General features: G+C 37.4%; 1 protein-coding gene across 7 annotated transcripts in view; it reads right to left on the minus strand.

Moving 5' to 3' along the window:
- The window catches only part of DMD (dystrophin), a 2,248,143-nt gene that overhangs the window by 1,998,770 nt on the left and 222,661 nt on the right, over positions 1-26,712 (minus strand). Inside the window, exon 1 of one of the 7 annotated variants that reach the window (XM_059157898.1) lies at positions 17,374-17,581. The exons of the other annotated variants lie outside the window; for them this stretch is intronic. Coding sequence (XP_059013881.1) covers positions 17,374-17,392 — 19 coding nt within the window. The 5' untranslated portion in view covers positions 17,393-17,581. Of the gene's footprint in view, positions 1-17,373; positions 17,582-26,712 lie in introns of those variants that run through there. 7 annotated transcript variants of the gene reach the window in all.

The following is a 26,712-nucleotide window of genomic DNA, read 5'->3' on the forward strand; positions in this document are numbered from 1 at the left end:
AGGAAGTTCGTAATATTATTGATATTCACACTTCCCAGCAAGCTGCACATAGTAAGTGCTTATAAAATATTTATTCTTTGAAGTATTTTTCATTAAATTACTTGCAAGTGATTTTCTAGGACTAAACTATAAACATTCAGAAGTGTTCCTCCCTACCTACTTCCTTCATATTCTTTTCCCATTATTACTCTCACAATGGTGCAAATGTGTATACCATCTTCACTTAGCTCCCTCTACAATATCAAGTTTAATATCAGATATTTTTCCCTACTTACTTCTAACAGAGCTTTCAGTTGATATCAGATATTTTTCCCTACTTATTTCTAACAGAGCTTTCAGTTGGTTATCAGATTTTTGTAGCTGACAAGCATTAAAAATGTAAAATATCACAGAGGACACTGGGAGTTGGAGAGGAGAAGTGAGTTGGGGAAAATCAGAGGGGGAGATGAACAATGAGAGACTGTGGACTCTGAAAAACAAACTGAAGGTTTTGGAGGGGAGGGGGGTGGGGGGTTGAGTGAGCCTGGTGGTGGGTATTATTGCGTGGAGCACTAGGTGTGGTGTATAAACAATGAATCTTAGAACACTGAAAAAAATATATAAATGTAAAATATCTAGTTATGTGTGGCCATAGAATTCTGGGAGAAATAGAGATTTCCATATTGTTTACTGTTCTTTGTGTAATCATGTTTCCAGCCTCCATCCTGTCACTCTGTGGCACTTCTCCATTTATGGCAGCAAGGGGCTCAAAGCTCTTGTGGAAGTTCAGTAGACATTGGAGCACAAGCAGGAGTTAACTCAAAATGCATCAGAGGGAAGGCGTTCAAAAAGAATTTGAAGCACCATAAATGTCAAGGGGGAAGAAAAAATACCAATTGCTGTCAAGACATATTTAACAAAGTTTATTAGAAAGGCAGCAGGAGATGTGAAAATAGTTGAAGGGAGTGGAAACACTAAATTTAAATCAGGATCTTTTTCATATAGAAATTCATAAACTCCAACCAAGGAAACTGACACTTGAGTAAGTATAAATTCTATGGTAATGATTATTTAAAACCCCATATTGACTATGAATTTATGCATGGGGATTCATATGCAAAATAACAAAACTGCATTTATAATAGAAATGAGAACAAAGCAACAGAATTTGTAACAGGTTAAAGGAAGCATTAACCTCAGTGGAGGAGAGTCAAGTTCCTAAAAAATCATTTATTCATTCATTCAGCAAAAACTGTAATTATTGTGTTCATGTCATAATTCCAGGGTCTTTAGAAAGTAATGATGAATTTTAGTTGAAAGTATGTAAATTTCAAAGTACACTTTTTGATATAAGAACATTTCTCCTTAAATAAAACTGACCTCCAAATGCAATAAAGTCACATTTTCTTTGATAGGGGAGAAGGACTTTTTAAAAAACATTCTTTATAGGAAAGTAAAGGAAGAAGGCTGAGCTGATTGATTTATTACAAAAGCAAAATTACACTGGATATGGTATCAACAATATATTGTTTTGACAATGATAAAACTAATAAAATTTCATTAAAAACAATAAGTAATTACAATGACTACTGTTTTTGAAGCTCTTACAAAATACCAGTTAGACATTTTAGTATAATTAGTCCCTATGTCGGTTGTTTTTTTTTTTTTTTTTTTTAAAGATTTTATTTATTTATTTGACAGAGAGATCACAAGTCGGCGGAGAGTCAGGCAGAGAGAGAGAGAGAGAGAGAAGCCGGCTCCCGCTGAGCAAAGAGCCCGATGCGGGGCTCGATCCCAGGACACTGAGATCATGACCTGAGCCGAAGGCAGCGGCTTAATCCACTGAGCCACCCAGGCGCCCCTGTCGATTGTTTTTTCAGTTCAACATTACAGATGAGAAAACTGAAACTCAGATAGTTTTAAATTTTACACAGGATTACACATTTAAGAAGTGATTTAAATCCAAGTTTGTTCAGTTATAAAGCTCATATTTTCAAATGAAAATTATATCCATGATTACATTATGAATTTTATTGGCCAGTTAAAAATTTAATAAAGTAGATATATATCCAATTTGTACTACCAGTGATATAAATGAATCTAATTATGGCCTGTTGGACCACAGTTAAATGTGTTATATATTTTGATTTGTTTTCTTTTATCCTGGAATATTAAATTTTCCCACTTCAACCATTTTTTAAAAATATCCTCATGCAAAATTTTTGAAAATTAAAGATAAATATTTAGTTACAAATGCAATTTTGGATTGGTTAACCAGTATCCATTCAGGTGTTTGCAGATTTCTGATTGAAAGGAAGACCAATAATAAAAGTCTTAAAGAGAATTATTGGAAGAGCTGTTCAAGAACTCCATGGAATGGGACATAATATTTGCAAACATGTATTTTATAAAGGGTTAATCTTCAAAATATGTATGGAACAATTACAACTCAATAGAAAAAAACCCCTAAGAACCTGATTTAAAAATGGGCAAAACACTTAAATAAATATTTTTCCAAAGAAGACATACAAATGGCAGACAGGTATCTGAAAATAGGCTCAGGATCATCAGTCATCAGAGAAATGCAAATCAAAACAACAATGAGATATCTCCTCATACTTTTTGGGATGGCTATTATTAGAAAACACAAAAGGCGATACGTGTTGGTGAGGATATGGAGAAATTAAGACCCTTGCACCTTGTTGGTAGAAATGTAAACTGAGGCAGCCACCATGGTAAACAGTATGGAGGTTCCTTGAAAAATTCAAAAATACCATGGGATCCAGCAATCCCACCTCTGGGTGTTTATCCAAAAAAAAACTGAAATCAGGATTTTGAAGAGATGGCTTCACTCCTGTGTTTATGGCATCACTATTTACAAGAACCAAGATGCCAAAACAACCTAACTGTCCACTGATAAATGGATAGAAATCATGTAATATATACAGATTATGGAATATTATTCAGCCTTAAAACGAAAGAAATCCTGTCCTTTGCTAAAACATGGATGAACCAGATGATATTATGCTAAGTGAAACCAGCCAGACACAGAAAGACAAATACTGCATGATGCCATTTACATGAGGTTATTTATTATCATCAAATTCATAGAATCATGGACGGGACTGGAAGAGATTATGCTGAGTGAAATAAATCAAGCAGAGAGAGTCAATTATCATATGGTTTCACTTATTTGTGGAGCATAACAAATAACATGGAGGACATGGGGAGATGGAGAGGAGAAGGGAGTTGGGGGAAATTGGAAGGGGAGGTGAACCATGAGAGACTATGGACTCTGAAAAACAATCTGAGGGTTTTGAAGGGGCGGGGGGTGGGAGGTTGGGGGAACCAGGTGGTGGGTATTAGTAAGGGCATGGATTGCATGGAGCACTAGGTGTGGTGCAAAAACAATGAATACTGTTATGCTGAAAAGAAATTTAAAAATTAAAAAAAAATTCATAGAATCAAAGAGAGGCATGGTGGGTGCCATGAGGCTGAGAGAAAGGGGAAATTTGGAGCTACTTATCTATGGCATAAAGTTTCAGATAAGCAAGATGACTAAGCCCCGGAGGTCTGCTGTACAACACCATACCTACTGTTAATGTTACTGTATCCTACACTTCACAGTTTGCCAAGAGAAAGGTCTCGTATTAAGCATTCTTACCACAATAAAAGAAAACTTTAAAAAGAGAACACAAAAGAATGAACTTTCTCACTCAACAAGGAATGTAAGCAAAGTTGTCTAGATGAAGGGAGCAGTTTAAACAGACCACCTTTGTCCATTAATGTGTCTTTCAGTCTACTTGGTTTCTTTAGTTTCTGGAAATCATAGCTGCCTCTCTGGATGACCTTCATTATAATCTAGACAGTCACATCGACATTTCTCCCAGAAAGCCAGATAAAGAACAAATTTAGAAAGTCTGAGCATGGCATATAAAGCTGCCTTTGACGATTATAACTGAAGAACAACTCTGTGGGTGTTTAAAAAATTATTCCAGTTATGTGGTTCAGTCTCTTGAGATTTAGTGGTAACCAATTACGGCCCACAGGCCAGAAAAGTGACTGATCATTGTCTGAAGACATGATGATAAAGTGGGCAAGCGAAACAGATTCAGCTGTCTTTCCCCCCTTACAGGTAGATGTTGATGGAAATAATGAGAGATTTAAAAAGCTGACACAGCTTTGATTCCTCCTTTGAGGCTTCCTGCTGTTGACTCTTTATAAAATATGGTCAGGTAAAAGAAAAAGTCAGTGCATAGTTTTTCCCCACTAATGATTAATAAAAATGACTTGGCAAATAGAATTCTGCACATTGGCAAATGTAAACAGCACAGGAGGGCCCCTACCCAGTAAAGAAAGACATTTGGGGCATTATCACACTAAGCTACTCTCTGATCCCTAACCCTGCATGCTCTCACAGAGTGACTGTGCACCCACTTATATCTTTTCCACACGCCTTCTCTCACATGTTACTGTTCTTGAAACGATTACACTTGCTTCAAGACCAAATCAAACTGCCTTTCCAGCCCTTCAGGCTGAGACGGTCAGGGCCAATTTCATAGCATCTGGTACGTGCCTCTATTACTGTTCTGCACCATGGTATTATATGTATTTGCCTGTATCTCTTCTAGACATGGTGTTCTTAACTATTTTTGTGCAATAGATCCTTTGGCATCTGGTGAAGCATATGGAACACTTCCCAGAGTGTTTTTAAAAGCATAAAATTAAAAGAAATTCATATAGGAAGACAAAAGAAATTAATTAGATTGCAATATGGTTACTAAATAGTAAAGCTAGGAATATTAGATGTGATATATGCACTAATCAAATGTGTAAGGATTAATATAAATTCAAATTAGTGGTTATTATCAATGATCTTTCAAAATATCTACAACTAGAATATGATATTAAAATATTGGTGATAAATTTACAGATATTTCTAATACCGTATCATGTCACCTGTCTTCATAATCAGAAGAAATGCTAGTTTTCAGTTAGAGGTTAGGGAAAATAAGGCTGCAATGTTTTTTCCCCTCTCCCAGTTTGTGGACTTCAGATTAAGAAGCTTGCGATTTGACTGCACAGCCTCAAGGGCAGAGTATTTGATTTGTTCATCCTTCTGTTGTTAGGACAGAACAGAACCATCGGTGCAAACCAAGGGCTCCACAACGTCTGCTGAATGGTGGCTGAGCTGTGTTTCGGAGGCATGGCTGCTGATTTTATCACTGCCCTTATCACATCACAACACGTGAAGAAATTTGCTATTTACGATTCGGTTCGGCAGTAGGTGCTACACATGGTGCTACGTATATTCTCCTGTTTCCACAAACAGAAGCTTGAAAACTAAAGCCGAAAAGCATCTTTGACTAAGTGATTTGTGTTTGTTACATTTTGTCTCTCCTCCCCCCAAGTCAATAGACGACCACAGAGATGTTGATAAGGCGCCTGATAATGTCCTCATACTGCACACAGGCTTTTGTGGTTACTGCTTAAATCTCTAATCACAGAACCTAAGCTGGCTCTACAACCCAGCCTGGAGATGGGAGAGGGGAAGTATCACTAGTTTCAGCCTTTCAGACAGGAGGCTCTGACACCAGCCATACTGACACACTGAAAGACATTCCACTTTAGTGAAGATGAGGAAAACAAAATGCTCCGTTTCCTGACTAATGGCTATTTCTTTATTATATTAAGAAGCCCGCCTAATTCTTATGGGGAAAAAAAATGAGCCTATCATTTGGATGTCTCCCAATAAGCTGCTTCCTGATATCATATAAACCAATAATCTATGATTAACTTTTCAGCTCTCACTTGTTTTATTTATAGCATAATATACGGCTTAGCTATAGTTGACTTATTATGTTCAATTTAATCAAATTAGATGATCAAGAAAATGACAAATGCCATTTATCTTAATGTGTTTTAATGACACAATTCCAACAATGATACATCTCTATTAGTAAGAAAAGCAACTATATAAAATAAATATCTCAAACATTGGCCAAATAGATGTAATATATAGAACATATATAATAACATATAATAATTTCTATTATAACAGAATTAAAACAAGGAGTCTGTTTCCAACATTCCCAACCAAAACCTCCTTCTAAATTCAGAAAAGTTCAGAGATTTCATAATGCTCTGCTGCTTATTAACATTAAAAACATCAATAGATAATTGTTTAAGGAAGGAAATTTTTTTTCATTAATAATAACAAATGCGTTGCATAACGAAGTGTCTTAGCCTATCCCCTTTGAGGAAAAAAATGAGATTTTGGTAAAATATGATGAAGAATCCTTATAGTGTAATTTGATCATAGTCTACCTGAGGTACAATTATTGGCATTATTATCCCAAGAATTGATTCTTCTTCATAAAACTTGATTATATCCACAATAAGAAATTAGCCCTTTGCATAGCTTTAATATAATATTAATTTATTCAACATTTAAAAGATATTAGCTGCATCCATAAAAAAATATGCTAGGCACTGTTTGTTACATTAGCCATTTGATGTCTCGTCATTCTCTTGATCTCAGAACCAGAAGTGCAGTATTCAATAAACTAATTGAAAAAAAAAATTAATGTGAGAAGTATAGAGTTCTTGATGTTTGAACAAAGATGAGTTTTAATACTTTTCAAATAAAAGAAGAAATAGGTTTGTTCTCCTCCTGGCTCTGGAAAATAGGAAAGACAATCACAAAGCAGGTATTCCAAAATGAAACAAAATTATCATTGCTAGAAAAAAAAATCTTCTAGCATCTGTTGCAACACAGAGCCATTATAATGCAATTAGACAGACTAGGGACCAGATGCTAAGGAAGCAAAATTTAAAAGATAAAGCATGGCATTATTTTGGTTAATGAATTTAATTCCAAATGTTACAGGAGTGATTCATGGACTTTTTCCCCTAAAGATCCGTTGTCACATGTTCATAATGCATTTTTACAGGATGCCTATGTAATATATTGAGAAAAGTAAATTATCTCTCCCAGAATATTAGATGTTTTAAAATGACTCCACTGTACTCTCACAAGTAGATGAATAACTTGCCAATAGTGATACATGACTCTTTAAATTTATACCTCAAGAGTAAGAAATAGGTTATACTATAAATGGAATATAATTCCATGGGACATGATCAAAAGAAATATATTTTAGGAGTATTTATCATTTCCCCCTAATATTCTCAATCCCCTATTATTGTGTCATGAGAATATATGCCAAAATAATTCTGAAAATACAATTTAAATACTACTTTAAGAAATGTGTAGCTAAAAGTTAAAGTCCTTTAGCATGTTCATTTTATATTTCCATCCACAGTTGCCTCTAGCACTCATTATTTTGAAAATAAAAGTCTCCTGTACAGTAAGCTTGTTAAAATGAAACTCCAGATCATACCAGAAGGGCATAAATAGGAAATAAGAGAGGAAAAACAAGTAACACAAGAACCTGCTAACTCATATTTAAGTTTACTTTATCAAGCTGAAAATAAAATGGAGAAGCAATTATCATGCAAACATAAATAGTACTATACTTTCCTAGATGTGCACAATGTGAACAATGAAGATGGAGCAGTAGCTCACTCGAAAAGTAGAATCTATGTCTTCTTAATATGCTCTGTATTTAATGCTTTTGCAACTTACTATATAAGGCAATAACTTTGACATCCCCAGATTCCAGATTCCAGTTTCCAGGGAAGAATGATCAGACCAGGGAGGTATGTTGATTTTAATTCTGTTTAACCTGTTAGCCCATGTCATGAAGTTTTCCTAAAGACACACTATCTTAAAAGCAAGCACTTTGGAAAACTGTAGATATTTATTATAAAGCAGTGGACACCATTTGGATATTCAGGAATTTATTGATCTGTAACAAATATAAGAGGGACATTGAAAATATGCTGGAAGGGGCGCCTGGGTGGCTCAGTGGGTTAAGCCTCTGCCTTCGGCTCAGGTCATGGTCTCAGGGTCCTGGGATCGAGCCCTGCATCATGCTCTCTGCTCTTCGGGGAGCCTGCTTCCCCCTCTCTCTCTGCCTGCCTCTCTGCCTACTTCTGATCTCTGTCTGTCAAATAAATAAATAAAAATCTTAAAAAAAAAAAAAAGAAAATACACTGAAAAACACCACTTCAGCATTAACGATGACTGTGTGATGAGAATATGCGTTTTTTCACTTATGCTTATTACTAGACATCCGTTGGACAAATTAATGAAATTCCCACATATCATATTATTTTAAGCAATAATAACAATCCATAGATGAGGAAAGATAATTCTTCACTTTCTTCTGAGACATTCACCACACACACAATTAATTTTTTCTCAAGCTAAGTGACAGAAAGCAGAATATGTTAGGCTGCAGTCAAAGCCAGAAGTGACACAATTGGCCGTCATAGACAAGGGGAAAGCATTTTTCCTTCTAATGAAAGTGTAATGCGGGGATCTCTTGAACTAAAGGAGTTATAGTAGAGCGATGGTCCTTCTGTGGCCTGTGCCTAAGCTGCAGTTAAATATGATAAATATGTGGTCACCAAAGGAAACATTTCTCTGAAAGCAGTATTAGTCATATAATGTTTAAAAACATTACCAGGGGCTTACTCTTTCGTAAACAACATGGAGAATATAAAACATCACACCTGCTCTCAAGAATTTTATAAAAAATTTACCAAAACAAAGAAAATCCACAGGAAATCATTACAAGCACTTAACTTGAGAACTGGGTAAAAATGTGGTATAAAAGTCCACAGAATGGCTGTGAAGTGTGTAAACCTGGTGATTCACAGACCTGGGGATAAAAATATATGTATATAAAAAATATATGATTATAAAAAATAAAAAATTAAAAAAAAAAAAAAGTCCACAGAATGAAGTGAGATTTGAAGCAGTTAGGTAGCTACAATACTAACATGGATTTTTGAAGATGATAATGCTTTAGAACCAAAACAAGTAGAGAAGACTCCAGAAAGGGAGAAGGAGCCTACCAGGATCAGAGTGAGGGAACTGGCCTATGCAGGAGACAGAATATTTCATGCTGAGAATATAAAGAAAACACATCTCAAACCCTTAAGAGCACACAGTCAGAATGAAAGGATTCATATTGCTCTTGACTTAAAAGAAATTCTACTTGACTTTAGAGATACCCAGCCAATCAGCAAAAGGCCTTGGACAATGAATTTTTGTGACATAGTTATTGAAAATACTGTTATTAAAAATAACTCATCCTTATTATTACATTTTAATTTTTTGTACTTAATTTTATTTGATCCCTGGAACTACTGAAAATAGCCAGGAAAAAATCATTATTACATCAGTTTTTTCCCATTTTGTTGAGTTGTCGTTGACATGTAACACTGTGTAAGTCTAAGGTAACTAACATATGATTTTATACATGTATGTATTGTGAAATGGTTAAAGTAGTAAGGTTAGTTAACACCTCCGTCACCTCATGTAGTTACCAGTGTGTGCATGTGTGTGTGTACGTGTGGTGAGAACGATGAAGATTGACCCTTTTTTGCATGCAAAGCCTGAGGCCCCCTGAAGATGAATGATGACTTAAAGGCATACAATATGCATGGGAGTTGGGACTTCTCTCACATGTCCTGATTACAAAATCATTACCCACTTTTTAATTTCCTCATGTTGTTGAGAATCTGAAACTTTTATCATGGAAACATGTCTAGGATGTCTGGAATCATACCTTAATAGAAAATGAAGGAAAAAAATCCATTAAAAGATTATCTCAACCTGCTTAAATTTGCATGTAAACTATCCTTTGTACCATCATATATTATGGGACAAAACAGAGGCTGAAATGATGAAATAAGCTTACCACTGAAGACCTGACTACTCTGGAAATTTAGACAATTGAAGTCACTAGTCATGGAGTCCAAAGGGAAAAAACTATGCTTGATTCCACACTAGTAAAGCCAGAAGCTCCCTAATTTATATCCCCTACTTGGCTAAGGATATCAGATGTGTTCGGGTTGGACAAGTTCAAGACTCTTGCTTGAGTAATTTTAAGGAATGTAACAAGGTCTGAATAGCAACTGGTTATTTAATAATCCTGCTGGCAGAGCCAACATAAGCTTGCCTCACTCTTAAGCACAGAATAGGACCAACTGCCTTACTCGGTACTGGGAAGAGAAACCTGCATCTGCATATAAGCTTTAAAGTCAACCTGACGTGAAATCCTGAAATACATTTTGAAAATGAATGGATTGGTGATAAAATTAATGAGAAAACTAAGGTCTCCAGAATGAAATATTTTTGGCATGTGATCACCTGATACACTGCCCGTAGAAGTCCTCTGCAGTTCGGTCTGCTGAAAAACTCTCAGCATAGCCACTCTTGCATCACGGGTATTATATTAACACCAAGCCAAATTGACTGTTTGTCTTTGTGTCACATCACGTTTCGACACTAACTTTTACTCCATTTCTGTCTCCTTCTCCACCGCAATATGCCCCTTTACTGATTTGAAGGGGCTTCCCACTAAAACTACTACTAGCAACTGCCACTTCTGTACCTGACACTAACTCTAACCCACTCACCTAGAAAATGCTTGTCATCTTTAATATGAGAGTCACTCATGCCCATGTCACACCATCCACACTGTGTAATGTCTAGCCTAGCCTGGGCTCCAACCCACCACTTCCACATTCCATACAAAGAACAACACCTCGGACCGCACGTATATACTTCTGCATGGTCCAGAGTACTGAGCTAGAACCAGTGTGTTCTTCAAATATGTCTGTCCTCTTTGCTAGTGAAACAGCAAACAATGTAGAGATTGAGCCTCAGTAAATTACTATTTACCCAACATCAACCAACCCCAACTCTTCTCTTCTCATTAATGCATGCACCAAATATGGAGATTAAGCTAAGACAATGTACTTGGCAAGATGCTTGTTATACTATATATAGTGATAATCAAATCTGCTAGAGGTTGAGTGAGGAAAGCCCTGCAGGCAGACACAATGCAAAAATAAGCCTGGCATTTGAGAAATGACAGCAGGTCATTGTGGCCGAAGTACAGCAGGAACACAGAGGAGGAGGAGGAGGAGGAGGAGGAGGAGGAATGCTCTTAAATCAGGTAGGAACACAACCTGGTTTACATTTTTAAAAGATCACTGTGGATGCATTTGGCGAATGGAGCAGAAGGGGTCAAAAGCACAAGTGGCAGAGACAAGGTGGGGGGGGTGTACTGCCATGTTTAGGGGTAACTTAGGATAAGATAAAATCAAAAGTTATGGATGACGTCATCTACTTTCTCTGCTGTTCCATGAGTCTTTTATTCATGCATTGTGACAATCTGGCATGTTTCCTAGAGCAGCTCTTCTAAACCTTCCCACTGCTTTTCAGGTTCACAAACTGTTTCCTTCTTCTCCACCTCCTGTTCTATCTTGATGGAAGATTGTTCTTTAGCTACTAAACACAGCACAGTCATCCAGTGTGAGCTCCCTCATGCTCCCTCCTTCTATCATCTCCACTGCCCTTGCCCTAATTTTTAAGGCGGTGAAATAATCCATCTCCAACACTCTGTGTTAATTTGGATTCTCCCCAAACAGACACGAAGGCGAGTTAGTTTTTCTTTCTGATTTCAGAAAGTGCATATGGGAGGGTGGAGAAAGTGAGATTTAGGAAAAGGGAGGAGGCAGGAAAGGATGTTTTAATTAGCACATCAGTAATGGGAGTCAGGGGTTCAATCCTGTTGGTGACCCTCTGAGAAGCAGTGTGGAACATGCCTCAGAATAGTCCTGCCAAAGGAAGAGAAGGCTGGGGTGTCTTTCCAAGGACTCCCATCCCCTAGTAGTTAAAGCTTGTTTCTAGTGACATCACCCCCCTCTCGCAATATTTCTGGCTCACTCCTGTTTGCAGCAGAGCAAGCTCCCATGGTGCTGGAGTAGGTTCTTGGGCAGAGCAACCAAGCAAGAGACAGAAACTCTGGAGATGGTGAGCCAAGAACTACAGTGAACTCAGGTTAGGAAAGAAACATGGAGCCCAGTTCTAGCATACTCTATACCTGCCCCACTCCACCACCCCCACCCCCACCCTTATCGATAAGACCTTGTTTATTTCTCTCCTCTACTGAAGCATTCTTTAAAGGAATTACTGCTATGAGCTATATAAGGGACCTTATAAATCATCTGATCCAATCCCCTTAATTGAAAATTTGAAAATTAAACCCCAAAATTACCCAGTTAATTTTGGGGATACTATTTGCAAACCTTTTTCTCATCCTATAAAATATATATTGTGTTTTATATATATTTTATAGTGTTTATATTATTTTTGGTTGCTCAATAGTATGAACCTCCATTCTAATACATTGATATCTCATTGCCTTCTGTCAACATGTACTACCTCCTATTGGTTCACAAACATTCAAGTCTAAGCTACTATCTGTTGAGTTTTATAATCTCTATTCAATACTTAATTGAAAAAAAAAATATTGCAGACTTGTAAGAACAAACTAATTGGAAAGATCTGAAGCACAAAAGCTATTATGTCCCAAATCCTCCCTACAGAATATTTTTATTTGTGCTATATATGGCCTTGACTAGAGGTATTGTTTGTATTGTTGTTTTGTGGTTGTTTTTTTTTAAACCAACAGAAATATTTTCAGGGTCCTGGAAACCTCCAAGGTAAGTGTTTAAAAAATCTGCTTGCCGGAGTCTGTCAGTATTTTGGTAAACAGTATCTGAAGCATGACTATAGTTTATTTGAACAGCAGGCTAGTTCACACAGAAATTGTTTTTATTCATTGGAATGGCTTCACATGTGGTATACTTTATTTTTAATTTGGTTTAGTTTATGATTAACAATCACGTTTCTAAAGGTGGTTAAATAACATATTCTATTGCATAAATGATACTCTTTACAACAAGGGGCACATGTAATATATATACTTTGAACTTAATTCACATTGTAATTGTTTGTATCAAAAAACTTTAGATCAAATAATCTACTACAACTAGCCATGATGCTTCATTTCATTATATTTAATTATATGGCAAGATTTTTCCTCCCCACTCTTCTTCCAAAGGGCTTTATTTAGACACCACTGATGTTCATTTTTATTGGAGAGAGATTCATCTAGATTTCTGATAATATTGTGAGGATGTCGTACCTCCTACTCAATATTCTCTTAACTTTCACAAAAAATCTCTTTTTTGAGAATCTTTCAATTTTCCAAAGAAAAAAAGAAAAAAGAAAAGCAAGGGAAAAGAAAGAAAAGAAAAGAGAAAAATGCCTTTAACATATTGTATTTTTAAGAGCCTTGAGTTTCAAGGAACTTTTCTCTGGGTCCATGCTCAATCTTGGCTTGAGTCTTGAACATGGAGTCAAGTGAGGCAGAGCCATTTTTTCTGCTTTTGGCAATTTCGGAGCTGCCTAAGAACCTCGTTCCAACCCTTTCCTTCCTCTTCCTTACCTTTTCTTAGCCATATTACCAACACCTTTCCTAAAACAGAGAGGCTTCAGTTTTGTGTGGCTGGGGAAAAAAATCCATCTACTTCAGGTTTTCCCTAATTCCCATTTCCATTTCAATTTCAAGTGCTGGCTAAAATCAAATGCACTGTGGGGTATGTATGCGCGTGTGTGTGTGTGAGCGTGCACACATGTGTCTGTCTGAAGAGATATGATTTGGGCTTGACCATGAGGAATCTGGAAACTGAAAAGGTGATCAGGTGATTGTATCCTGAAGACTCAAATGAGTTTGTCAAAGAAGTCTAGTATTAATAAGAAAAACAAAACAAAACAAAACAAACCCTCCCATGCTTTTTGTTCTTACATTCGGTTAATGATCTAATAGCTATCAGAATAAAATGTCATAGATATTATTCATTTTCCAAAACAAATGGCATTAAAAATTAAATTATATACCCCTTTCTTTCTTTCCCTGGGCAATTTTGCCTGTAGGATTCATTTGTAGAGCTAGTTTATTGAATGTCTGCTACATTCCAGGCAGGATTAAGTACTAAGGATTCCATGATGGAAGACAAGGGATATGAGAGCCCTGATAGAGTGTTAGTGTTTTTTTTTTTTCAAAGTTATACTCCAAAACGCCATTAAAGATGGTTTTATTTTCATAATAAAGCCATAATTTATCACCATAAATATTATCTATTATAGTAATTATCAGTTGCCTTGATCATGAATGGAGAAGTGAAAAGTAATAAATTGAGAAATGAGTCAGGCCACAATAAATCTCTTGCTATATTATTTGAACATTAGAAATATGGCACATTGCCTTTTAAGCATCACCCTCTTTCATCAACTTGCAGTAGTAATAGAATTAAAATAACATGAAAATGCCATCATAGCTGATGATTTCTGAAACCTGTATAGGTAGTTTGTGATAGGTAAGACTAGGCAAAAAGAACACCCTATAAAACTGAAATAAATGACAGTATCTATTTTCTTGAAGCATTTTATCAAAAAAATTGAGAGAATGAGTGTTATAAACATTTCTACTTCCTTAAAGGCCTTGTAGTCCCAACTCTAAGTTACCAACATCTAAATTCCCATAAAAGTCAATTATCCATATTATGCATTGAATCTAAATGTTGCACCCCATTAGGACATATCAAAGCTTAAATCTTACTGAACGAAATGGACCATAACGAATGAACATGTAACTTAAAACAAGAATAAAGATGACAATATTTTGAATGCTTGAATTCAGTTATTAGCTTCTTAAATGATGTATTTTAATTTTTTCTTAGTCATTATAATTAAGTAAAATACCCAGTCCTGTCAGGGTTTAAGTTTGTAAACTATGGTTTCAGTAAAGTGAGTTGGAAAACCTTTGATTTTTACTGACCTAAAAGGGGAGACTTGATGTATAGTATAAACTCAAGTGCTTAGAAGACATGGATCATGTTTTCATTTTGTTAAAAGTATCACAGAGTGAATCCTTACTGAGAGAGGTAGCTCTCGGGGAATGAGAATCAAAAGAGTAATTAAAAAGGAATTCTTTATATTACATATTTGAGAACTGCTGACCAACTGTTTACTTTAGCGATGTTATTGCTAATTTCTATGGAACAATAATGTCCCAAGTAGATATTTGATATTTTAATGTGTTAATCATTGATGGAACAAATGCCTCAATTTTGTGTGGGCAGTGTGTTTATTTTTTTGTGCAGTGGGAAACTTCTCTATGCAGTGTGTAAAGAGCACCCAGGTAACCAACCAGACAAAGGGAAAGAAAGTAAGTGTTGTTTCTAATAATGAATATCAGCCAAATTCTGTTTCTCCCCCCATTCACTCAACCAGACGTTTATTGAACCCCCACCATTTACCTTACACAAAAATGTCAACCCGTTGACTAGTTTTTGAGCTCCTACTGTATGCAATGCATTGTTTAATTTCCTGTCTTTTGTCCTTTTATCAAAAATATAAACTTTCAGAGAGCCAAACCTTTTGTTAACCCTTTATCTCGCACCCAAGTGAGATATGCTTGTCACCCTTGGTGACCCATCAATCTCCCAATTCCCTCTACCTAGAATGTCCTCCAACTAGATAAATCCTCAGGAGCCATAGTCTTATTCCACCTGAATCTTGGCGAGTATGATTCATAAATAAGAATCTCCTCATCTTGGCAGTGCTTCTCAAAGTGTGGTCCCTACACCAGCAGCATCAGCATCTCTGTAGAGAAACATTTTAGAAATGCAAATTCTTGGGCCACCCCTCAGAAGGACCAGAAACTCCTGGTGAGGCCCAACAAGCTGTATTTCAACAGGCTCTGCAGGGGATTCTGATGCCCTCCTAAAGCAGGGAGAGCCCCTGCTCTTATCTACCTTGTTCCAGAGTTTTTCTGAAGATCAAAGGAGAAAAATTACGTCGCGGGGTTTTGAAGGAAACAAATAAATAAATCAAGGACTATGTAAGCATAATTTATTAAATAGGTCAAGGATTGTTTTTAACTTATTTTTCTGTTTCTCTATTTCGTCCTTAGTTTGTACATGCATTTAAAGATAATCTCAGCAATGTCAGCAAGCTTGGTCGCATAGTTCAAGCTGTGAGGGTTCAATAAATAGGTCGGTAAACATTGCAAATCAACACAGCTTTTGATGAAATGTCAAGCAAGACAGAGCTTAGCTATATTCGGCTCAGCTTGAATTCATAAACCATTAACTGGCCTCTGTACTTCCAGGACAATCTGTCTGATGAATAAAACACAAACAGAAAAATAATAATAAAAAAAACCTCTTTAGAAAGAGATTACTAAAAGGGAACCTTTAAGTGAGAAATGGCACCAGATAGTTCAGAGCAAATGAGAGAGAAGTCTTGCGAAAGTTGGTAGGTTTTCTTACAAATCAAGTTATGGGACAGCGTGGGATCAAAATATACTTTTTAACTTTGGATTCTTTTCCTGATATATAGTCATAATTTTAATAAGGCTTTTTTAATCCTACTCTTTTAGCTCTGCCCTGCCCCCCAAAGTAGACGTCTTCCTACAGAAAAACTTGTCAGAAGAGATAGGAATTTTAACAAAATTGCCGAAATTCAGAATTAATGTACTTTTAATATACAGTTTTTACATACTGATAACAAATCTTTCCTGATTTAGAATTTTAGGATCTCTTAAAATAATAAAAAAAAAACCACAGGTAACATGGCTAATCATAACTCCTTTTTACTTAACTTAAAAGCTAGCATTTAGCAGTAATTGTTGAACCTTTGAAATCATTCTTAAATATTTCAAGCAATTAGGCAGCCAGGAATCATTGTTTACCACTGGCAGCCCACTTTACTTCCTAATAAGCTATGAATATCTGATCATGCCTAAATCACTCTTCACAACAATCTTCACAACAATATTATTTTCCTTTTCTTTGACAAAAAACATTCTTGAAGCTATATATATAGTTTCAAGAATATATATACACACACATATATATATATCACATAGGTGTTTCTATTGCTAAGACATAAATTCTTCACATTAGTTTTCTATTGAGCTCATGGATTTAGTCTAGGTCCTGAGAAACTGAATTTGAAGAAGAAATAGTATTGTTTTTTGAGTAAGGTCTGGATCATTACATTTTTTTCCCTTGTCACTTCATATCAGAAGTAACTAAATTCCTAAAGACCAGGTTCATAAAAGCCATAACCCAAAAAGAAGAATCTGGGCTCCTCATTATTTCAGTGCTTTGCATTATCGTATAGGTTGCTAATGTCAAACCCCTTCCCCTCCCTTTCTCACAACAAAAGTCCCAAATTAACTTTTAGAGAAAGCCATATGGAAGAGGAGGGTTCCAAATTTACCCTAGAGGCTGCAAACTGACCAGAGGAGTCACCTCTGAGGAAGCCTGCTTCCGATTGCTTGTGGCATTTATCCTTCTTCTGAAAGGCTGTAGCATTTATCTGCAGCTTTTACTCACCAGATGAGACCTCAGACATTTCAAATTCTGCGGTGGCTTGCTACACCTTCATAGGAAAGCTTTTTGCTGATTTCCCTGTTGGTACTTTTCTCTTACACATTCTATGGGGTCTGAGAAACCTGGAGGTAGAGTCATAGCCAAGCACAGATAAAGCAGGTACATAATCTCTGCCCAGCTTCACAAAAGCAGACAAACGCACAATCTTTTTCCACCTGTTTCTTCCACTCCGGTTGCCGTACAAAGTGAGGTGATCTTTACAGATTCACAGGGAGCGTTTTGCAAACACTCCCCTCTCACAGCAATGGTTTCTTCCCTCACAGGCTCAATCTACCTGATTATGTTCCCTTCTAATCAGTAACCTCAGTTTCTGTAGTAATAACTGTGCTGGCTGCTTTATATAGGCTTTCTCGGAGACTGAGGCAGAAACCATAAAGGAGAATTAAAGGAGCTGATTATTATGAGGACACCTGTATTTTTGTCTAGCCTTCATGTGAACTCGGCAGCGTGCTCATTTATGCAAACATGTTATGAAAGAGAGCAAAAAGGAGGGCACGGAAAGAAGAGCCTGGACCTGTAAAGTTGTGCACCTGTAAGATGCTAGGAGGGGAGACAGCAAGTCCAGTAATGTCCTGTGGTGCTCGAAACACATTTGAACTTCCTATGAAAATATCAAAATAGAAGTGCTTGACATCCAAATACCTCCCTCCAGAGCTACTTTGAAAAATCAATTATCAAATCTGAAACAGACTGACATGAAACCCAAGGCATGATGCAGAAGTTAATTCCTAAAGCAAATGGAGATTACTGAAGATTGAAGCAAAAATCCATGCATGTAAACCCTGATTTTTTAAATAAAAGAAAAGATATCAGTAACTTACTTGAGATTATATTTGAAGTTCCACCTTGAATTCTTTCTTCTCTTTGCAAGTACAGAATTGTGCCAGCCTTGTGTAATGACTGTTTACCCAGAGCAAAAGATTGAAGTGGATTTTCAGATTAAAAATAAAACTCTTAAGTATGTCAATCCCCATCTGATCAAAGCACATAAACTAATTTTTTTCAAGTACTTCATTAACAATATACCCAAGAAAAGCTGCATTTCTCTCCGTTTTCTTTAAAGAGGAAGTTGTTAAAAATGTTTGAAATCCATGTAAAGAGACCCAGAAAAATAGTTAGGGCTGCTTCTATTTCATCTAGTAGACTTAGGGCTGGACTCAAGGACTGGCAAATGGTAAGCGCTTAATACATGTTTATTTAAAGTGAGCAAAATCCTATGACATAAAGGGTGATTGTCATTGCCACTTATATTTTCAATAGCCAAGTTCTGCTCTTACCTTGTGTTTAAATAGGCCACCATCTCCCAGAGCCTCAAAAGATATTAAATGCTACTGTTTTCTTTCCTACAAAATATTCCACAATTACAGCCATGTGCTACGATGGAAGTAAGTTACAATGTGAGTGATTGTTTTTTCCTTGTTCCTTTTTTCTACTCTCAATTTCCAGATGTAGAAATTTCATTTGGAGAGAACAGGAGGTGTTGGTGGGAAAAACTCATTAATCGTACCGTATCCCCTTGCCTACAAAGAATACAGCATCCAAATTACAGAAGAACTAAAGAAACCTCATAGAATGAGTATATAATTAGCAGTGCTGCTAAGTGAATGGAAATGGAGGTTGCCTAACTTAATTAACTGTAATCATTACTCACTGTCGTCCTGCTTAGAAAGATTAGTTGAGGGTATTTCTTCTGCAGTACCCCATTAGACATTTCTACTTCCATCTTAATATGAAAACGATTATGCTACAAAGACAGTACTGTCATTCCCTTTCAATCAGATATAAACTTTACCGAATAAGCTTGTTCTATGTCTTAGTTCAGGGAGAGGAACGGGAACAATGAGAAAATATTTTGTGGGATGAAAGGTTGAGAAATTAAGAAAACGTAGATAATTATAAAAGTGAGTGGCTTGAAGAGAAAATTAAAAGGAAGCCTATAGAGTAAGTTCTATAAAGAAACTAGCTCTTGGCCAAGGAAGGGGCAATAACAGATGATGATCAAAAGAAGAAAATTAAAGTAAACACAGTATAAATAGGTGACCCTATATGGTTTTGTTGGTCACAAATGCACAGCAATGCAGGGTATCCAAAGGCACTTCAAGGACACTGGTTAAGGACTGCTTTTCTATAATTTATTTATTTTTTTTTAGGGGACAACATTTGCATCTAGGAAGCATTTATTCTTTTGAATTAATGAAAATCATGTTGAGTGCACACATACAAAGGACCTTCTCATGAGCACAAGAATAGGAACGCCTGCGACTGCAGCACTGACAGCGTTTTGCTTCATTTGGCTTCTGTCCACCAGCGATAAGAAAGTTCACAGCAACTCTGACTTTGTTTTCTAGGTCCATTTCCTTGTTCTACAAATTAAACCGAGTCCACTACTGCATTTCAAGAATCTCTCCAAGAAGTCTGCAATGTTAACGGGGTTATCATTATGCCCATTTCACAGGCAAAGAGACTGGGACTTGGAGAGGTTTCCCAGTCACCTTGCTAATAACAAGTGGCTAAAAACCCAGCTCTGCCTGACTCCCTTTTTGAGTATGTCTCAAAAAGGTCATGTGCATAAACATTCATCTGGGCACCTCGGTAAATGGTGGCTACTGAGTCAGTATTTGTAGGTGAGACCTGAGAATCTGCATTTTTAACAGGCTCTCATTTGTTGCTGCTGCTGCTGGCTTTTGAACTGTCAGCACATTGGGTAGTAAGGCCTTAGAGAGGGTCTCTCTCCTCTGATATGAGAACCACCTGGGGATCTTCCAACCTTCCCCATGCCCAAGCTGCACTGCATCTCAAAAGAAGAATCTCTACATGTGAAACTCCAGTGATTCTAATGTGCAGCCAAGTTTGGGAATTTTTGTTCTCTTAACAGGTGTGCATCAGAATCAAGTGAAGAGATAGTACAGAACACAGAAGCCCAAGTTCATTTAAGTAAGGATAAGACTTGGGCCTTTGCATGCTTAAGTACCTCCCCAGGTGATTCTGCTGTCTAGTCAAGTTAGAGAACCACTCCCTAGACCAAGCTCTTTCAAATCAATCAGCTGTGTGCTGTCATGAACATTTTCAAGTTTGATGAGACTTGCAGCTAAACATCCCAGAGTTTCTCAAAGCACAATATCCCCATCCACAAACATATTACACAAACACAGACACACAGACACACACACACACTCTTTTGTGGTGATCAGTGTCCTCATTATATAGTCATGCTTTTTTTTCTTTTGCTTATTATAGTCAGGTGCACATTAAATCTATTACTCTGTCAGTACTTCGGTGGAAAGCATATCTAAGTTATAGGACATTAGCTTTATACCCAGGGTAGCTATATAATTAAAGGTAATCGATTTTGGAAAAGGATATGGTAGTAAGTTCAAATGAATACAAAGAAATGATCCCTGAGCTCAATAACAGAAGCACAATGTATCACCCTATAGTTAAAGCCCACTTCATAAATGATCCTCAGCTCTTCTTCGAGGGCCTGCGAAGATGAGGGTCATTTTGACTAGTGACACATTTTGCCTTCAGGGGAGATTTAGCATGAGTGCTGTCAGATTATATCTCGTTAAATATTTTTGTTGGCAGTGAAGGGAAAATGTAAGCATTATTAGAAATGTAATTAGTGGAGTATAAATTTTACTTCCTTACAGCTCCTAAGAGCACATAGTTATAATAAAATTCTACTGAATATTTCCCTTACCATTAATTCAGAATACCAAGCTATTAGTTTCAGTGAGGGTGGCCAGGGCCATTGGTTAGAGCTCTGGGTATGGTGTCCTACAGAAGGGTGCTCCCAAGAGGAAGATGGATAAGGGCTAAAATCTGTACCTTTCCTCCATTCACCCATCCTTGTGAACCTGGCATAGGTCAGAGTAGGCTTTCTTAAATAACTGGTTCTCATCTGGGTTGGGAGGTGGGGCTCCTTTGTCTAATTTTCAGAGCACCATAGAAGCTAGCAGCAGCTCTGTGGATGGCACAGTGTAATGGAAAATGGTTGGGGCTGCTGTTGGAAGGCATTGGGAACTAACTGTATAAGCTAAGGCAACATATTTAAACTTTTAGCATCACGAGGCCTTCCACCTGAACAAGAACATGGCAACATGCCCAGAGAGATTAAGAGCTCACGCACTATAGCAAAAGAAGATCAAGTAATGCTTGAATTCCAATTGTGCTTATGTCCTAGCTGTGTAAACTAGACATGTCACTTAAGGGATGATTTCATTATCTGTAAAATGGGCACGATATTAGTTCTAGCTTCCTAAGGGTATTGTTTGGACCAACTGCAAGGTGTTTAGCACAGCTCCTGATGCAGAGTTAGTGCTAAATAAATAGTAGCCACTGTTTATCAACAATAATAACATGATAACTCACATTTCCAAGGCTTTGGAGGAAATTAAATCAAATGATACATACAAAATAAGACTCTGAACTGAAAACACTAATCCTGTTAGAGATGAGGTTTCTTCCTTTTAGTAATGTATTTTTTCCGTATCTTAATTTAATCTAATTTTTTAAAAGATTTAAAAATTTTATTTATTTGTCAGACAGAGGAGAGAGAGAGCGCGAGTGGGTGAGTGCACAAGCAGGGGGAGTGGCAGACAGAGAGAGAAGCAGACATCCTGCTGAGCTGGGATTCCAGCATGGGACTTGATACCAGGACCCTGGGATCATGACCTGAGTCGAAGGTGGATGCTCAACCAACTGAGCCACCCAGACAGCCCTCCATATCTTAATTTTAAGGAAATAGTAGTAGAAAGTAAGCAAGAAATACAGCTGTCAAGGATCTGGCCACGATAACTGTTCTGAGAGGTGATGCCACTATTGAGAGCTGGAGGCAAACCTAATAATGCCTGTACATGGTAGTAAGAACCTAAATATACAGTACATCAGGGAATAGTGTGGACTCTGAACCCATGGGTCTAAAACTAGAACTCTAGTAACCTGGCAATGGGTTGAATAAATTGGAAGTAATCCCATTAAATGTTTGTCTCTGGAGTTATTATTCCCAATAATCACATTTTTAAAACTCCCACCTTGAAAATCATGTTTCCTGAAGTTGCCTCCAAGTAGTAGTAAGCTACCCATCTCCTATTACAAAAAGAAAAATGAGACTAGCCTGTAAACACATTACCCAACACAGTATCTGAAAGTGCAGGCTGGGAGGCATTATAGCTCAACAGTAGTCAATTTAAAATAAGAGGTTATAGAGCTTTCTCTCCAAGTGTAAAGGATCCCAGCTATAATTGTTCTGCAGTAACCTTGGAAAGGTATACTTTTATTCAAACTGTGCTGCGATTTCGGCTTATCTCCTAGGGAAGGACTCTAGTTTTGGTCATTAAGTTCATGGAAAGCCAAGTCCTTTCCAGCTCTTCCAGCCAGCTTTTTTACAATTTCTGTAATCACATCACTGTGGCGAGCAAATGCGTCTGTGTTTACTTAAGATTTTAAGCCCAATTCTTCATGGCCCATTTATTTCTTAGTATTGTTCTTTTCCTTTGACTCTATGTCTTTCCCATGGAGTTATACCAAGTCTGAAGAAAAATGAAGGTAACAATGTACTTCATATACAGGAGTTTTTGCTTTTACAAGTCCAGGAGGATAAAAACTGATCTGGTTTTTTGTTGTGGATGATCAGTGATAATTTTCACACCTAATGACCAAAAAATCATTATGCTTGGAACTGTATATAAAGAAAATTTGCAGAGAAATCTCACCACGTGGAACATCTCCAAATATTAAGTTTTCATATAAACGTGAACATCTGCAAGAACTTGAGCCAACTTGGGAGCTATTATTTCAGTCAGCCTCCTTCATCAAACAGAGCTCAGATCGACCTTCCCTTACCTTTAAGCTTTTCTCAATGAACTGAGTAATGGAATCTTGAGGGACACCTTTAAACCCAGCAGTAGAAGCAAAAGCCTTCCCCACTGATAAGCAAAAGGATATTTCTGGCAACAAAACCCATCAACTATAGGAGGTATATATCTAACTCAGTCGGCCTTCAATTAAATGCTAGTCAGAAACCCCTGAAGGCAACACCAAGGGCTTAGAGCAAAATAAAAAGACCACAGACATACTGTGGATGATCCAGTCTCAGAAAATGGTGTGCATTCCACTTGGCCCTGAGAGTATTTGGAAATTTCCTACATTCGAAACCTCAATTCTTCTAAGTCCTGGGAAAAACCATTTAGTAAACTCATTAATTTATAATTGAGACTGTTAGCCAACAGAAATCATGCTTCTACTTATGACTGAAATTTGTTAATGACATGTATTACACCACCCATAAAAGAACATTGTAATATATCCTCTTTAACATCATAAAATCCTTAGAAATGATAAAATCAATCCAGTTAAGTAGGTATAGCCCTGGTCTTTACAAATACCCACAGGTCAATAATGCTGTCAAATACATCTTATTAAAGCACCAGTTTCCTCATATTACCTGCCCTGATTTTTATAACCATAACTCTTAATAGGACTTTTTCATCCATTGTCAAAATTTTATCACCTGCCATTCATTCCTCAACATACCATTCTGCCTTCTACTTAAATACACTGCTTTACAAGGCTGTACTTTCATTCAATTGGAAAATGCTTAGGAATAGAAAGACTGGTTTTATAGTTTCCTGCTCCATTTGGCCTCCTAGCATTTTTCCTGGAACATAGCGATTGCATAGCAAATACTTACTGTATGTTTCTCATTGATACATACACCAGCAGTGTCCAGCACCTGCTTATTTAAATAAATATTAAAGTCACCCAAAACTGGTATACCTGCTTTTTTTTTTGTAAAATATATTAGATCATTGCCATAGTGAAAAATAGGAAGCAAACTAAACTCCACCAAGTAGGAGTTAAAATAATTCTAGTACATCCAGTTGACAGATTTATAGGCAGCCAATAAAACCCTCTTCTTACAGAATATTTAAAAACATCAGAAAAAAATGTAGTATATTAAGCAAAATAAAGCAACTTAACAGAACTGGTTATATGTGAACTAAAAAGGCATTATTTCATGGTGGTTAAAAACCCAGGCTCTGAATCAAGCAAGATGGTTGAGGAGGAGGAGGAGACCTAATATCATCTGCTTCCAGGAGTTCAGCTAGGTAGTTCTCAAACCTTTCTGAACACCTACAAACTTAACAGGAGACGGAAGAGAAGAAGAGCAGCAAATCTAGGAACAGAAAATCGACCACTTTCTGGAAGGTAGGACATACAAAGTGAATTCAAGGCAATATACGAGAAGAGAGACTTTGGTGGGAGAGGCTGACTCCCAGCAAGTTGGTGGAGAAGTGGAGCACAAAATTGGAACTTTTAGAAGCCTGCTCCACTGAGGGATGTTCCTCCAGAGGCTAAGTGGGGGTGGAGCCCTCACAGAAACAGTGTGGTCTCAGAAAGATTAGGGGTGTCTGAGGGTGGCAGAGCTCCCAGGTATTGGAGCGCAGAAGTTGGCTACTGAGATGGAGCCAAGGAGAGGGCTCTCAGCTCGGGCTTACCTTAAAAATGATCCTAAGGGGGTGCCTGGGTGGCTCAGTTGGTTAGGTAACTGCCTTCGGCTCGGGTCATGATCCCAGGGTCCTGGGATCGAACCCCATGTCAGGCTCCTTGCTTGGCAAGGTGCCTGCTTCTCCCTCTCCCTCTGCCTGCTGCTCTGCCTGCTTGTGTTCTCTCTCACTCTCTGGCAAATAAATAAATAAAATTTTTAAAAAAAATGATCCTAGGCCCACTTGGGCCACTGCTTTTGGAGTGGTAGATCCAGAGCGAACTCCTCCTTCCTCCTCTGGGAGGAGTGGGGGGCAGTGTGAATCTGCTGGGTTCGGAGACTCCAAATGGGGCTGTGTGCCAGAGATAGAAATGCTTGGTCAACGTTCTGGGTGAGCACGGAGTGTGGCCAGAGACTAGGGAGATGGGAGGGATTGACTGCTTATCTCCCAGGGGGCAGTGAGGAATGAGGCTCAGAGCTCTCGGCTTCTCCAGGCTGGAGATTAGGAGGCCGCCATTTTTATTCTCCTCCTCCAAAGCTCTACAAAAAGTGTTCAGGGAACAAAAGCTATGAGAGCAAACCCTAGAAGATTACTTAGCCCGGCCCCTGGCAAATGCAGTAGAATTCTACCTCCGGCAAAGACATTTGAGAATCATGGCAAGAGGCCCCTCCCCCAGAAAATTAGCAAAAACAGTGATAGTAGGAAATTTTAACAGTCCCCTCACTGTAATGGACAGATCATCTAAGCAAAAGATCAACAAGGGAATAAAGGCTTTAAATAGCACACTGGACCAGATGGACATCACAGAGATATTCAGAACATTCCATCCCAAAGCAACAGAATACACATTCTTCTCTAGTGCACATGGAACATTCTCCAGAATACATCACATCCTGGGTCACAAATCAGGTCTCTACTGGTACAAAAAGATTGGGATCATTCCCTCCATATTTTCAGACTACAATGCTTTGAAACTAGAACTCATTTACAATTGCACCCAAAATCATAGGATACCTAGGAATAAACCTAACCAAAGACACAAAGAATCTGTACTTAGAAAACTATATAATAGTCATGAAAGAAATTGAGGAAGACACAAAGAAATGGAGAAACATTTCATGCTCATGTATTGGAAGAACAAATATTGTGAAAATGTCTTTGCTACCTAAAGCAATCTACACATTTAATGCAATCCCTATCAAAATACTATCAACTTTTTTCAAAAAAATGGAACAAATAATTCTAAAATTTATATGGAGCTAGAAAAGACACTGAAGAGAGGAATGTTGAAAAAGATAACCAAAATTGGTGACATCACAATGCTGGACTTTAAGCTCTATTACAAAGCTGTCATCATCAAGACAGTATGGTACTGGCACAAAAACAGACACATAGATCCATGGAACAGAATAGAGCAGTCAGAAATGGACTCTCAACAATATGGTCAACTTATTCAAAAAGGGAAAGAATGGCCAATGGAAAAAAGACAGTCCCTTCAACAAATGATGTTGGGAAAATTGGACAGCCATATGCAGAAGAATGAAACTGGACCATTTCCTTACACCACACACAAAAATAGGCAGGAATCCATCAAAATCCTAGAGTAGAACACAGACAGCAATCTCTTTGCGCTTCACCTTAGCAACTTCTTGATAGACATGTCTCCAAGGCAAGGGAAACAAACCAAAATGAACTATTAGTACTTTATCAAGATAAAAAGCTTTTGTACAGGAAAGGAAACAGTCAACAAAACCAAAAGAGAACTGACAGAATGGGGGGAGATATTTTCAAATGA

This window comes from Mustela lutreola, chromosome X, assembly GCF_030435805.1.
Source record: "Mustela lutreola isolate mMusLut2 chromosome X, mMusLut2.pri, whole genome shotgun sequence".
Classification (NCBI taxonomy): domain Eukaryota; kingdom Metazoa; phylum Chordata; class Mammalia; order Carnivora; family Mustelidae; genus Mustela; species Mustela lutreola.